Source organism: Sprattus sprattus, assembly GCF_963457725.1.
Source record: "Sprattus sprattus genome assembly, chromosome: 1".
NCBI lineage: Eukaryota > Metazoa > Chordata > Actinopteri > Clupeiformes > Clupeidae > Sprattus > Sprattus sprattus.
Window position 1 is genome coordinate 66,738,790 of NC_137920.1, and position 14,202 is coordinate 66,752,991.

The 14,202-nt window shown below is 42.7% G+C and overlaps 1 protein-coding gene across 1 annotated transcript; it reads right to left on the reverse strand.

Moving 5' to 3' along the window:
- Positions 1-3,682: 3,682 nt before the first annotated feature.
- Positions 3,683-12,641, reverse strand: ccdc61 (coiled-coil domain containing 61; the record flags this gene model as incomplete). The annotated part of the gene is made up of 12 exons (XM_080854439.1): positions 3,683-3,783; positions 4,026-4,104; positions 4,372-4,405; positions 6,999-7,205; positions 7,610-7,688; positions 8,102-8,328; positions 10,262-10,344; positions 11,054-11,258; positions 11,578-11,730; positions 11,941-12,101; positions 12,293-12,375; positions 12,494-12,641. The coding sequence occupies 12 exons, from the start codon at positions 12,639-12,641 to the stop codon at positions 3,683-3,685; spliced, it is 1,560 nt and encodes a 519-aa protein (XP_080710565.1).
- Positions 12,642-14,202: the final 1,561 nt, after the last annotated feature.

Sequence of the window (14,202 nt, forward strand, 5' to 3'; positions counted from 1 at the left end):
GGTTTTGTTTAAACAGTGATAAGAAAAATAAAAACATAAATAACAAGGAACATTGAAGTGCACAACTGATTGAGTTATTAATTCTGAGCTCTTCATAAACGCATGTAAGCTCCGGAGGGGGAGAGAACCCACCTGCGTGGCCCACCACCTGCACCCACGAGGAGCCCGTCCTGAGGGGTGCTGGGAGCGGAGAGGAGTTCACCATGGCTCTGGGCTTCAGCAGCTCATTCTGCAGGGAGACAAACACAAACAGGACTAAGACTCCCCCGTAAAAGAAGCCAGGGGCACAGAAAATGGACACGTCTCTTCGAAGTCTCTTAAAGATGCAATCCACGAGTCTGGCAAAAGGTTGTTGAAATGTTGATATTTCAGCTGAACGGCCAATCAAAGCCAATGATTCCGAAGCAGCTTGCTGATTGGCTGGTGGCTTGGTCTGAACCACTATGGTTGTTTCCCATATACAGAGCCAAGACTGCGTACTAGCATCATACAAGTTGTTTTGAGTGAGACACCCACTGAATGGACAGCTAAAGGGACCATAAAGAATTACAGACAATGCCTTTAAAAACTCTTCAACACTCTATATTCTATCAAACAGTGCAGGTCTCAAGCCTGCACTAACTATGTGCTCACTCATATTCACTTCTCCTCTTAGTTTGGCCTTAGTTTCTCCACTGAGTAAATTCACTGACACTTGTTTCCACTCGGGCGTCTAAGACCCCCTCAGAAGCACAGTAAACCAGAGACACGTTTTTTCCGTGACGCCAATCATTGACCACCATGCTGAACTGCGTCAGCAGGCAGTGACTGACCACTGATCCTGCACAGAGACTCAGGAAACATTAACAAGGAAGACGTGTTCATGGCACTGTTGAAAACTAGCCCCGTACGTGCAGCTGTACAAGCATTCCTTGAGACACTACAGCAATAATTCCTGAATACAAATTATAAATATTTTAAGATGATCCGTCTCATTTGTTTTCAAACACAGTTTAACTCATAATGTAACCTGTTTTTTTATGACGCACACGTAACAATGAGTCAGTCCACCTCACAGTGATTAAATGAATGAGCGATGGAATATCCACTAATGCATCTACACTGGACTCTGAAACCACAGCTCTATTAAGCCTTCCAAACAGCCCTCCTCCCTCACACACTATTTATTCATAGACCTTTGCATGCCAACCCCCCCCCCCCCCTTGGAGCAGGGTCATCTGTACCCTTTGACCCCTATGCCGATCACCACACACACACACACACACACACACACACACACACACACACACACACACGCACACACCATGCTAGAGAAGCTGTAGACTGCTTATTGAAAGGCATCTCTATTGAAACTATGCCAGTTATTTTTACTGCTCCTGTTCTCACAACAGTGGCTAATAATTCACAACACAATTACTGGTTTATCTGACAAAAACTTTGCCTAGAACTGCAGACTGATACAACAATGGAGGGCCCATGCATGCCCTTATCTCTATCGCTGCAAGAGGATCACTGAGGATCTGTGTCCCGATCCCTTCTTTCACACCAAGCTGTCCTTCCCTCGCCACACAATTCCTCTCTGTATGTCTTTGTCTCTGTGTGTGTTTAGAGGGAGGGGGGCACTGGTTAAACCAGAAAGACTGAAACACCATACAAGGGACGTGACCCTTAACATGCAGATGGCTATACCACACAATCATTAATATGACCCCAAGGGCTTCCTATTTAAATGGTCTACTTGGTAAGTGGGTTTAAGCTGCAAAATGTATCATTTCGGTCTCTGCTAATAAAGTGAGGGGGAAAAATTGCCATCTTCATGATACATAAACGAAACACGTGTTTATGATCTTTAGATTGATAAAATACCACAAGATATGAACCGAGCATTTTGAAAGGTAATGCAACAAGTAGCGTTGCCCTTTAGGACCACTGATGTCCCGCTATTATAACTCAAACATCACATCATCTAAAAGTTCAGGTAGTTAGAAAGGGTGTTGAATGAGTAGACCACTCACCTTGGCGTCTAAACCGACGTCTGTCTGACTGCTGTGCGTCACTGTGGGGCAAGGTTCACTGAAATCTTCCTCGTATTCCTCAAAAGACGAAGCAGGTGACAACACAGATGAGGAGGAATTTGACAACTTGCGATAAAAGAGGGATGGAGCGGGTGACCCGCCAATTCCACTGTCAGAACAAACGGACTCCTCGTCGGGGTGTGAGGAAAACGATAGGGCGTTAGTCCTTGTGGTCTTGTACTCCGCTCGACTGGTGGTTGGTTCACATGTCACCACTAACTGAGGGACAACTCCGGTTACATGCCCGGCAGGCACCGAGGAACACCTAATGTTTTGTTGTTTCAATCGGGTCACGGGTTCCACGAGTTCATTGAGAGAGCCGTGATTGTTCTCCCCCATGCTCTGACAAGGGGCTTGATTAACGGGCGTCTTTGTCATCTGGTTTTTAGCAGTTTTCTCGTCTAAGAATCTCATACACTATTTGACAACTGACTCTCGTCTTTAATTGTGGTTAGTTTGAATATTCAGAATGAGGCCAGAATCTCAGGTTAGCTATTTGAGTGCATATAAAATGGTCGGGGCTCGCCCACTCACGTTTCTTGCACCTTGCACCCTGGGGCTTTCTGGGTTTGATGTTGTTCCTTTTTAGACGCATCAGCGGGGGTAAAGTCCAGATATCAGTTATTATCCAGTCATGAGTTGTCGACTCCGTAAACGTTACGCTTGCGGGGGTTTGCAGTTCAACACTCTTTAAATCCCGAAAACTGGGCCATATTTGTGGCGGACAATGAGATAGCCACACTCGTTGCGATGACGCGCAGGGCAGCTAACATAGTTGCCTGCGCGGAATGATTGGTTAAACATGTGACGACATATCGTGATGCACTAAGACCCTCCTCTTTTAAAGGAGCAGATATTTGCCATTCGTCCACAGAATGCATATTTCCATCTCTAGACTTACCCACGTTGAAAATGTTATATTTAGTTTCTTTCAATCCTAGTTTTGTTTGATTGATGATCAGAACTAATCAATAATGTTATTGAACACCCAGGTTCAGGAAGGACAAGGATTATCACCTGACCTGTGCGTGATAGCAAAAAATTGGCTATTTTCTTGACCGGTATATGCAGGTTTATGCAGAAAGAAATAATAGTGTAGTTCAGGTAGGTAGTAACAACCTCAGTAGCTGCCCAGTAGTATGAGTATGTTAAAAAAAAAATATTAAAAAGACTCAAACACAATGTAATTTATATAAAACACCATCTTTCAAAATCTTTCACCAAGAGAAAAACTAAAACGGATAGAATAAAACACGATATTTACAAGTTCAAAGTGTCAAACAACGGACAAGGCGGTCATCACAAGGATTGTCAACGTCTACACGCCCTGAGGTAAAGGGCTTTTGGGGGAAACATGTCCCTTATAATAAAGGTCTACATGGCAACAGTGGCTTCGTTTCTTAACATGCATCTCTTAATTACGAATAAGAGTCCAGCTCCGAGGAAAGTTCATGTGGGTAAAAAAAAGGTATGGCGTACTATACACCTTCTCAGGACATACATGGAAAAAAATCAACACGTGTTTCAACAGTCACAGTCCTCATCCATTCTGTCCACGTTCATACAGTAGCTTGGCGCACATAGGGGGGAATGTATGTTTAAAAGCATCAGTGTCCAGTGTCGAGCTCCCTCATGTAGTCCTGAAGGGCCTGGAGTCGAGCGTCTATCTCGGACAGGTCTGCCCCGGTGTCCATGGACGTCTCTCCCCCTGGAAGAGACACACAGCAGGATCAACACTGACACTGCTACATCCAGGCACCGGCAATGAGCAGTTCCATGCAAATGTCTATTTTATGCTGCAGCCACAAGCATGATGCAGCACCCTGGCATGATTCTGATATTAATTTGCATTTTATTTCAAAGATTCAAAATCAAATGGAATTATGCAATGGAAGCTGATATGAAGACAAATACACAAAAATGTAACTAAATAAGTATGCAAAAGAGTACCTCTGTCGTTCATCTTCATCCTCCGGGTTGGTGTGCTGCACATGGGCTTTTTGCTCAGATTTCTGCCTCTAGTCTGTATCTGCAAAGAAATGTTACTATACATGACCTCATAGACATTGATCAATGGACTGAACAAAGGGCAATAATACTGGTTTATGTACAGGTCCAAGTGCTAACGGAGACCCGGGTTTGAAACCCACCCGCAGTAATTTCCTGCTCCCATTCCCAACCTCTCTCGCCCACTCATATCCTGTCACTCTACACGGTCATATCAAAATAAAAGGCAAAAAAGCAACTCACAAAATTAGTAAATAAATACAAAATAATAATATTGGTTTCCACTTACTGAGGTGGGGCCGTTATAGATGATTTTTCTGCCTCTGAAAGGACAGGTAATATTATGACACATATGAAACCAAACTCATATCAGGTTATAGGTGGTAATTACTGTTTTTTTTTCCTGGTAAAATTTATATATATAAAAAAAAAAAACAGAAGTTGAAAACTGTCAATATGTCTAATGCACATGTAATAATACTCAAACGAAACATAATACACATATAGAAATTTGTGTTTCAAGCAAAACAACAAAATCATATTAGCGGCTCTTTGGGTTTGTTTGATAACCGGTAGCCTGATGGACAGTCAATACTTGCAACCTCAAGAAGGGAAAATATAGGCTTGCTTACTCACTTCACTGGGTCAGTTACGTTCACCCAAACCACATTGTACTTATGCTGATAAATAAACGATATCTAGGATTTATCTTGTCTTAAGTGCCATTGCTTTGATAATAGTTTAGTGTAGTTGTAGCCTACGCTATCAATACCAGCATATGGGTTCACACCAATGTAACTAGCAACAGTTAAAAACACATGTGTTTCCTTTTGTCATTCCTTTGTTAACCTTAGTGTATAGGCTTCATTAGGTTTCCTCCGGTAGGAGGTAACCTATTGTTATTGTAGGCTTTCTTATTATGTTGCTGCAATGGGAGTCAATGGCAGCCCCTAGAACCATATGGTAACTTTTTGTGAAATTTGGCACACTCATTAAGGACAGTCCCTTCTTCATTCACACCAATTTTCATGGCTCTCATTAGACCATTCTAGCGCCACCAACAGGGCAAAGTTGGACTTTTGTAACACACACAACTTTTGAACCGTATGACCGATTTTCAAAAATGAGGTACCATTGGATTCCCTGGATCAAGACGAATTAAACCCACCCCACGGTGTCAATTTCCGGTTATATAGATTTTCCGCTATTTCCGGTTTTATCAAAAACCTTTGAAAGCCTACTCCTCCTACAATTTTTGGCAAATCTTCTTCAAAATCACCAGAGATGATCTTTAGACCTAGCCTCACAAAAGTTGTAAACAGAATTTTGATCCTCACAACCGTTTGTCCGGTACAGCCACTCAAATTCAGCAGAAAAGCAGCCAAACAGGAAGTGAAGTCATATGTCAGCAAATATTTAAGTGAAATTAACGCGACAGGGTGTGTTTAATTCGTCTTGATCCAGGGAATCCAATGGTACCTCATTTCTGAAAATCGGTCCTGCGGTTCAAAAGTTGCGTGTGTTAACACAAGTCCAACTTTGACCCGTTGGTGGCGCTAGAGTGGTATAATGAGAGACATGAAACTTTGCATGAATAAAGAAGGGACTGTCCTTAATGATTGTTCCAAATTTCACAAAAAGTTACCATATGGTTTGTCCGGTTCATCCACTCAAATTCAGCAGAAAAGCGGCCAAACAGGAAGTGAAGTCATATCTCAGCTAATCTTTGAGATATCAACACAAAACTGGTATGTCACTTGGAAAACACCACAACATGTTCCCATGTGCAAAGGCAACTTCATATCTTGAAAAATGATTGATATAAAGCAAATTGGATACATTGTTAACGCTAAAATAATGCTTTACACATCTGCATGTCAAAAAGTGAAACTCTGATTCAATCACAAGTTCATATGAAGACACTTGGGAATGTTTAGTACACAAATCTGAAAAAAAGTTGACTGTAAGGTGAAAAGTGGATTTTTGGTGAATATTTGAAACATGCCTGCTTGACTACTTGCTAGGGTGGTTCTCTATAGAATGTCTCTCTGTCTCCTCATCCGCGCGGCTCCTAAATCTCACACACACAGTCTCCCCTTAACACACGCGCAGGCTTTGTTTTACGCACACACATTCTCACAGACACACAGCTTGCTGTCACACACATACATTCTCACAGACACACAGGGTAAGCGCACACACACAACCTCCACTCAGTCTAAACTTCAAGGCAAAAGCATTGTAAATGTTGGATTTGAAATGTAATATCCCATTGGCAAGTCTGCAGCATGGATTTTCTATACAGTGACAAATGTTTTTTTTTTCCCCTGGTTCGCAATGTTTGAAGGAGGAAACCGCCATCGCTGCTTGCAGCTATATTTATATTTGGATTTGTAACAAGTTATTGAAACATGCACCGGTAAGTTTAGAATTTGTCCGGTAAAATGTATTATCTGCGGACACGGGCCGGCAAGATAAAATCCTAGTGGAAACCCTGATGGTGTAAGTTCATTCCATCTCAAACCAGGCGGTGCAAAACCAATGACCGTGCGTATGGACAGCATGGTGTTATACCCTTCCTTTATGAAGAAATGGAGCTAAAAATTCAACAAAACGAAGGCTGCCATATGTTCAATAATGGAGTCAGAGCATGTATCAGGCACTGCTCAGAACTGACCCATATTGGTTAAATCTGCTCCATGCTGTTTTGAATTAATCACTCTTGAAATGAGCTTACAGTGTCCATGCTTTTTAGTCACTGCGCAAAACATAGATATAGGTTGATTGTACAAAAATATATCTATAAATCAAATGTTTTGAGCTTGGGTTGAAATTATCCAACTAATAAAGTGTTGTAGACGTGTAGAATATTATAGCACGATTTAGACAGCAGGGGCTCCACTAAGCAGCGCTCACCGTGAGGACAGGGGCTTGGCGAGCTCGTCCAGGTCAGTCACGGAGCTCCCCGAGGAACGCTGGCTCCTGCGGCTCTCCGCCGAGAGGCTCCTTCCCCGCCCACTGCTGCCAGTCCTCACCAGCTGGGGGCAGATCTCACGGGAGCGGGAGCGCCCTCGCTCCACCAGAGCGGGCGACACGAGCATGTCCCTCCTCATCTTCCTCTGACTGCCACAACACACACGTCCAAAGCAGTGGTCAGATCAAGTCCGTTCACATACAGCTTTTAGAGTGTGTTACAGCGGGTCTACCCAGTGCTCTGGCTCCCACAAAATACATTTTCAAAATGGAGGTTGCATTTGAGTCCTGCACATAGAGCTGTGTAGCGCAGGGAGGGAGCAGTCACCCCACCCAGCATCCTCACTGATTTTATTGGGTAAAAAACCTGTACACTAACCGCAACACCAAAAGGCCAGGCTCGTTGGTATGGAAGTCAGAGCACATACTCAACGGTAGCGATGGCATTCCATCACAAGCTGCTATAGCTGTCTTGCATGTTGACATTATCGTGAAGAGATAGTGATCATGTGCAGAGAATGGCCTTCTACAAGCCAGACCAACAGAGCACTTACTTTTTTAGCTCTGACTCTCTCTGCCGACGTTGTCGGTCCTGGATGTACGCAGTAGGGTCAAACCTGGGACCCCTTGATCCTGAGGGGGAGAGTATAAGACAAGTACACATTTAGGTTCAGAACCAGAAGAATGGTTTGAATATGGTAACTGGAGTCCAATCAGTCAAATTCAACCAGACATTACTTTCTCCCAAGATTATTCATAATACTAAAATAGAATCGTTAGTACTAAAAGACATTTTATCCTTTTTAAATATGAAGGACATATTTAGCTTGTCCAGTTTCCCCCTTTCCTTTAGTGTGTTATATAGAGCTACAAAGCCCAAAGTACACATCAAACGAAGTAACCCTCTCCCACATAAACCACTTTTCACAGCTGCATTTAAATTCCCTGTTGGAACCCCCTTAAAATAAAATTATGAACAATGAAAATGTGCATAAAACGTCCTCATTATAAATATTCAACTATTATAAACTGAATTGATGAAACACCTGTGGGAGAAGGAGAGGGTCGTGATGTGTAGGCCCGTGGCCCTGTGGAATCAGCTCTCCTGCCCCGCTCCTCTGACCTCCGACCCCTGTCGTCAATCCGCTCGCGGGATCCGGAGCGGCCCCTCACGATCATCCGGCTTACACTGCGCTCTCTGGAGGAAGAGCGGTGGATCTCTGTGTCTCCCCGCGACCCGCCGCCGCAGCCCCCTGAGACGGGAGTCACCCTACTGAAAAAACAACCAGCACCAAAAGCAGAGGAAAAGACAACGGTAAACAAAAGATAATAAAGGCATTCTAGGGGCTATGGGGGAGCTTATGGGCAGGCCTGAGGACGAAGAACAAGCATATGAATACCAGCTTGGCATACACGGGTTACATGACAGCATTAAATACGACCAAACTACCAGCGAGTCTTACGCTCACTGCATAAAGCAGGCAATCTTCCTCCGACACTGCAGGCAGGGCAAGATTATATAAGTCCAGCTGACCTACTTTCAGACATCCAAAGAGATGTATCTGCACGAGTTATGTCAGCTAAATTTAAGTCATAGTGGCAAGAGTGGTGGAAAGAAGCCTACAACAGCCTTTACGGTCCATAGCATTTTATGGCCTGGCCTTTAAGAAGACAGAGTACAGTGTCTTAGTCAGAGCTGATTAATTAAAGAGACTACACATGACATTTTCCAAGGCAACTTAACAGTCTGTTACAAATGTTTCTGTGTAAGAACATCTTGATCTTAATGTTCACTTCTATATGACCTTGGCTGTCAGCATGAAACAAGATATTAACAAGGACATTAAGAGTCTGCTGGAGCTGCACGTACAGGCCACTGCAAGGCAGGGTTTCCCAGAGCCTCCTCAGGGCTACGCCACTCGTAAGTCAAACCTTAAGATGTACATTAACGGTTTAAGATGTCTCCCAGAAACGTCCTTAGCGAAGTATATTCTCTAATAGACACTTAGACACACTCCAGTCTGAGTCATGCCAATCATAGAATGCTCAAACCTACATGAATGCCAGAAACATGGATTCAGGCTCTTAAGGTGTACATAGGAAGGTTTCTATTCGGGGAACTCTTAAGAGGCAGTTTTGGAAACGCGTAGAAAAGTAAACTATACTAGTAAGGCAGGTCTCTGTAAAACGCCAAGACCCAGCCCCAGTCAGCTTGGGGCTACTCGTCATCTCAGTCACAGACTCTGGAGTGCAGTCGCCACTCAGATCACTGTACGCAACTGCAAACCTGTACTTTGAACTCAATGCCTGCGACTAGGGCTTTCACACAACACCACTGAATGGGGAAAGCCAGCAGGGCTCACAACCATAGTGGTTAGGAAAGAAGCTAGCAAACTTGGTTTAGCTAACTGGTTACATTTAGTCCTTGAGAGACTTTTTTTTTTTTAAGATCTATTTTTGGGCTTTTTATGCCTTTATTTTGGATAGGACAGTTGAAGATATGACGGGATGCGAGGCGGAGAAGAAGTAGGGAGAGGATTGGGAAATGACATCAGGCCAGACTTGAACCTGTGTCCCCTCGGGCAATGTAGCCCTTAAGTGGGGGGCTTTATCGGCTTGAGAGACGTTAAAGACGGATCTAACGCTATCACAGTCTGGTCTCTCTCTGAAGATGGATGAAAGTTGCCCTTTTGGGACTTGCTTGAGTATAAAAGAGGAGCTTTAACATATTTCAGTGTTTTGGACGTTTGCTGATCAATTTACAACCTCGCTACTTGTCAAATATCAAAGACAAAATACAATATTTGAAAAACCAGTTATGGAAAATACAATACACTATAGCCATTACAATTATTGCACAAGTAAATGCTCAGGGTCTGACTCCAGTTACCAAAAGACACATACATCTACCTGCAATTATAATCACGACCTTCGTCACACTTCACACTGAAGGACATACAGGAAATCAGTGTTGTATGATGCAGAAATTAGAAATGTTGTTTGTCATAAGCACTTTTCCTAATTTTCTCCCAAAGTCATTGAGGATTCTAAATTGGACATTCAGTGAATTTTGTGCAGTGACTCACCGCCACAAAATTTAGCTGACATGGTGCACAGCACAAAGCCACTTTGCCAGGAGCCATTTCCCATCAAAACAATATGCACACAAAAGAACAGCAGGTCATCATAGCTTACAACGTACTCACCCACGGCGCAGCAGAGCAAGCTCGTTTGTCAGACTTTTCACACGAATCCGCAGCGCTCGTTCAGAAGCCCTGAGCTCTTCCAGCTGAGAAAGTCACACAAAATCAGATTAGATTTGAAAAAAATTATCTTGCACCAATGTGAGATTTTTTTTACTATCTCAATGATAAATCTACTTAGGAATACAGTAGGATTTTAACAAAAAACAGTAGGATTTTTACAAAATATCTTTCCTGCATTTACTACTGCCATAGAAAATGAGCAGGGGCATTCAGCTGTTCTCCCAGTATGTGCTGTTCTCCCAGTAGGTGCTGTTCTCCCAGTATGTGCTGTTCTCCCAGTTTGAGCTGTTCTCCTAGTTTGAGCTATTTTCCCAGTTTGAGCTTAGGAAGGCATTCCATTGTTTCGTGAGCATCGAGTCCAGACTTGTTGTCACACTGATCTAATTAATTGGGAAATTATGAGTAATAAAGAAATGGAACTCACTTCCCCCTCACATCCCAATTCAAAGTGCTCTTAAAATTCATCTTTTTCAACTACCATATGCTCTCTAACATCAGTTACATTTTATTTTATTGTTGTATTTATTATTTTACCTTATTGTGTTTTTATTAATGACTATTGCACACTTTCTTATTTTGTATTATCTCTTGTGATGCCAGGTGATATTGAGTGTCATGAAAGGGGCCATTAAATAAAATGTATTCTTACTAACCTATGTATTGTAATGTCTTTATTTCCTGTGATGAATATGAGTGATGAATTATTAGCCAGTGGCTTGCTGTCTAACTGACCTGCTCCATCAGGACGCGCTGCTCCTGTCCCCTTTTGCTTGCCGAGCGCTGGCTCTTGGCTCGCTCTCTCAGCAGCTGCTCCTCCAGGTTCCGCACCACATCTCGCAGCCCTCTGGACCCGCCAGGGGTGGAGTTCGACCCCATGACCTGCAGTCGCTCCAGAGTTTTGGCAAGGGCCTCCTTCTCGTCTCTGACCAGGGCTAGTCTGAAGAGATGCAATGAGGGTCATTAGTCAGCCAAAGGTGTCTTCAGCATTGTTTTACGCTTGTTAACATGACCATCACACAATTAATAAATCTTCATCTACAATATTAACTGGCCTGAAATATCTCATGCCACCAAAACACGATTTCTAGCTGGATCCTATGCATAACTGCAATGAAAGGCATATTAAGGTGTACAGCTGAACACAGATATTGAAGCAGTCAACATTACTTACATTGAGCTTTGGTTAAAACACACCTGCTATCAGGTGGACAGTAGAATCATTTGGACTTGGTCTAATTAAAACAGAAAGAACTTACTCGGCTCGTAGTCTGCGTGTTTCATAGTCTGATGGTCTGGCGTCTCCTTTTCTAGGGAGTGCGTTTAGTTCAGCACGCAGCGCTCGAATCTCTTTCTGCAGTGCCGCTGGGTCTGGCTTTCCCATATATGGCAGGGGCAAAGGATAGTGTATCCTGAAGGAGAAAAAAAACAGGTGAGGGTTTCTTGAAATCACAAATTATAATTATTGAGGCAATGCTTTGGTTGTTTTATCCATATGTGATGTCCACCAACATCTCACAGCCTCATGCTCAAATGTAAATTAAAGTTACGTGTGATCGAGCAGAGCTGGAATCAAAATACGTACATAAAACAAAGCCTTTCTGAGCAAAATATCCACCAACCTGTCAAACTCAACAGTGTAAATAAGGATGAGATATCGTTTTGCACTCAGGGCAGGGGACTGCTGCTGGCCACGGGGCCGGCCAACCACACCAGCCTTTCTGTTGCGAAGTAGTTCCAGGTCAGCATAGGTCAACAGGTCAAGAGTGACCGACTCACTTCTCTGAAAGAAATCCTTTTTTCATTAAAAAAAGATTACTTTGAAAAATCACCGCAGAACCAAAGGAGTATAAGAAGCCAGATTGGGTAAAATCATCCATGGATGTCAGTCAGTTGGCCCCATGTGTCAAATACAAACCAATACACAGTTATGTAACATGCAGTTTGTATGTTTTTTCCTCTAAATTAACCAACCTTGCAGACTGCAGACTCCAGCATACTGCAGAAGATCGGGAATTGTTTGAAATTGCCAGTCTTGCGTGTGAGGTCTTCAATATCTACAAACAATGTAAATGTTAAAAAGATGTTAGCCTACTTGTCTCTAAAATATGAAAGAAAGTCATGCATGATCATAGGTTGGACACATTGAAGATATACGGAGTAGTCTTAACTCACAGGCAGGATCAAACTCCCCTCTCCACTGATCTGCTGTCATAACGTCTGAAATCTCCACAGTGAGTAAGCCCTCTTCCAGTTCGGTCTTTATCGAGAACTCCACTCCACGAAATTTCATTTCTTCCTGCACAACAGTTCCCACTTCCATGGCTATTTCTGGGAATTGATAAAACATAACACTAAACCATAACACTACAAATCCATTTTATTTCAAACAATAAAGAAAAGTGTTCATCTCCGAAAAGAGAGACATTACACCAAAACGCAAATACACACCTTAAATACATTTACGGTGCATCAACAATATTCCACTAAATAGTTAGCTACACATCCTGAAATAAGTACCCTTGACACCGAGCAATGTTTTGATGGAGGTTGTGCTAGCTGACTTTTTGCTATCTGAGGCTGGCACGACTTGCAAGCTCTTTTCACGACAGACATATAAACCTGCATCCTCTAGTGTTTGTGGTAGATTAAACGTGTCAAAGGTAATTTGACAACATAAGAAAACCAAGTAAGATGAACCTCAAATGTTTGCTGGCTAGCCTGCAAGAGACCACCCATTATTCCGGGTCGGTAAACTATCTGGATAACCTAAACTGATAATTGATAATCCAGTAACATTTGATGTATTGAAATTACCATTAGATGGGATTGCAAACTGATTCCCTTTTACCCTGACGTTTTTTTCATCAATTCAAACCCTGAGGCTAGCTTTGCAACGCTCACGCTAGCTATGCAACATTGACACGGGTCAGCTAACGTTAACGTTAGCTAGCTATCCTAGGCTAGTTTTGGGATGAAAGGAGATGAAATACGAACTGTCCAGCTACCGATAGCATATAGATGATGCACAATGTCTTGAACAGTTGCCAACATCCCTAACCAAGCACAGATCATCTGTATAGTCCTCGTAAAGCTTGTTCAGTCGCCATACGTACCTGACGAAGTGCAATGATGTGTAATTAACGTCTGCTAACTGGCTAACATTGAATTTGATAATTGAGTTGTTCAGTGTCTCATGCAATCTTGTAATATCAAAAGCTAGCTCCCCTATCTAAAAAAGAGTATCAAACAAGCTAGCTAGTATTATGGCCCAGAACCTTCAATAACCCTTACTAAATATTTCATATTACAGTATTTTAAGACAGAATACATGTCTCTGCAGTTGGCTGTGTCCGTTAATGTACGCTATCTATACGATTGAAAACAGCGGTTCAATAACCGGGAATTTTAAAACTACCGCCCCCCACAGAAAGCCAAGTGAACACATTGGCCAAAGGTACTTTATTAGCGGTAATGCTATTGTCAGTTCTACCTGCCAATCTTTTTAATAACGCCAATAGCCAACGCCTACTGTAACTAACCTAGTGCTCCAAAATCCCACGTAGTATGTCCTGATGTAGGGTCAGTTTCTTCGTTTCCCTTGTCGTAGAAAGACAGCAGCAATCGATGGTTACATTTGACCGTGGTTCAGTTTTAACAGCTCAGACACAACTTGTTGCCAATGGGAGCAGCTGGCTCAGTCAGGGAGCGTTCAACAAAAAAATGAAATCGGTGACACACTAGAATCTATTTGCGTCTATTTCCATGTTCTCAAATCAGAACGACAAAAGAAAGGAGCATACAACTAGTATTTTAATTTCCCAACGTTCTCTGATTGTAGAGAGTGAGTGAGAGCAAAGCTGACCATTCATTATTATGTGTGT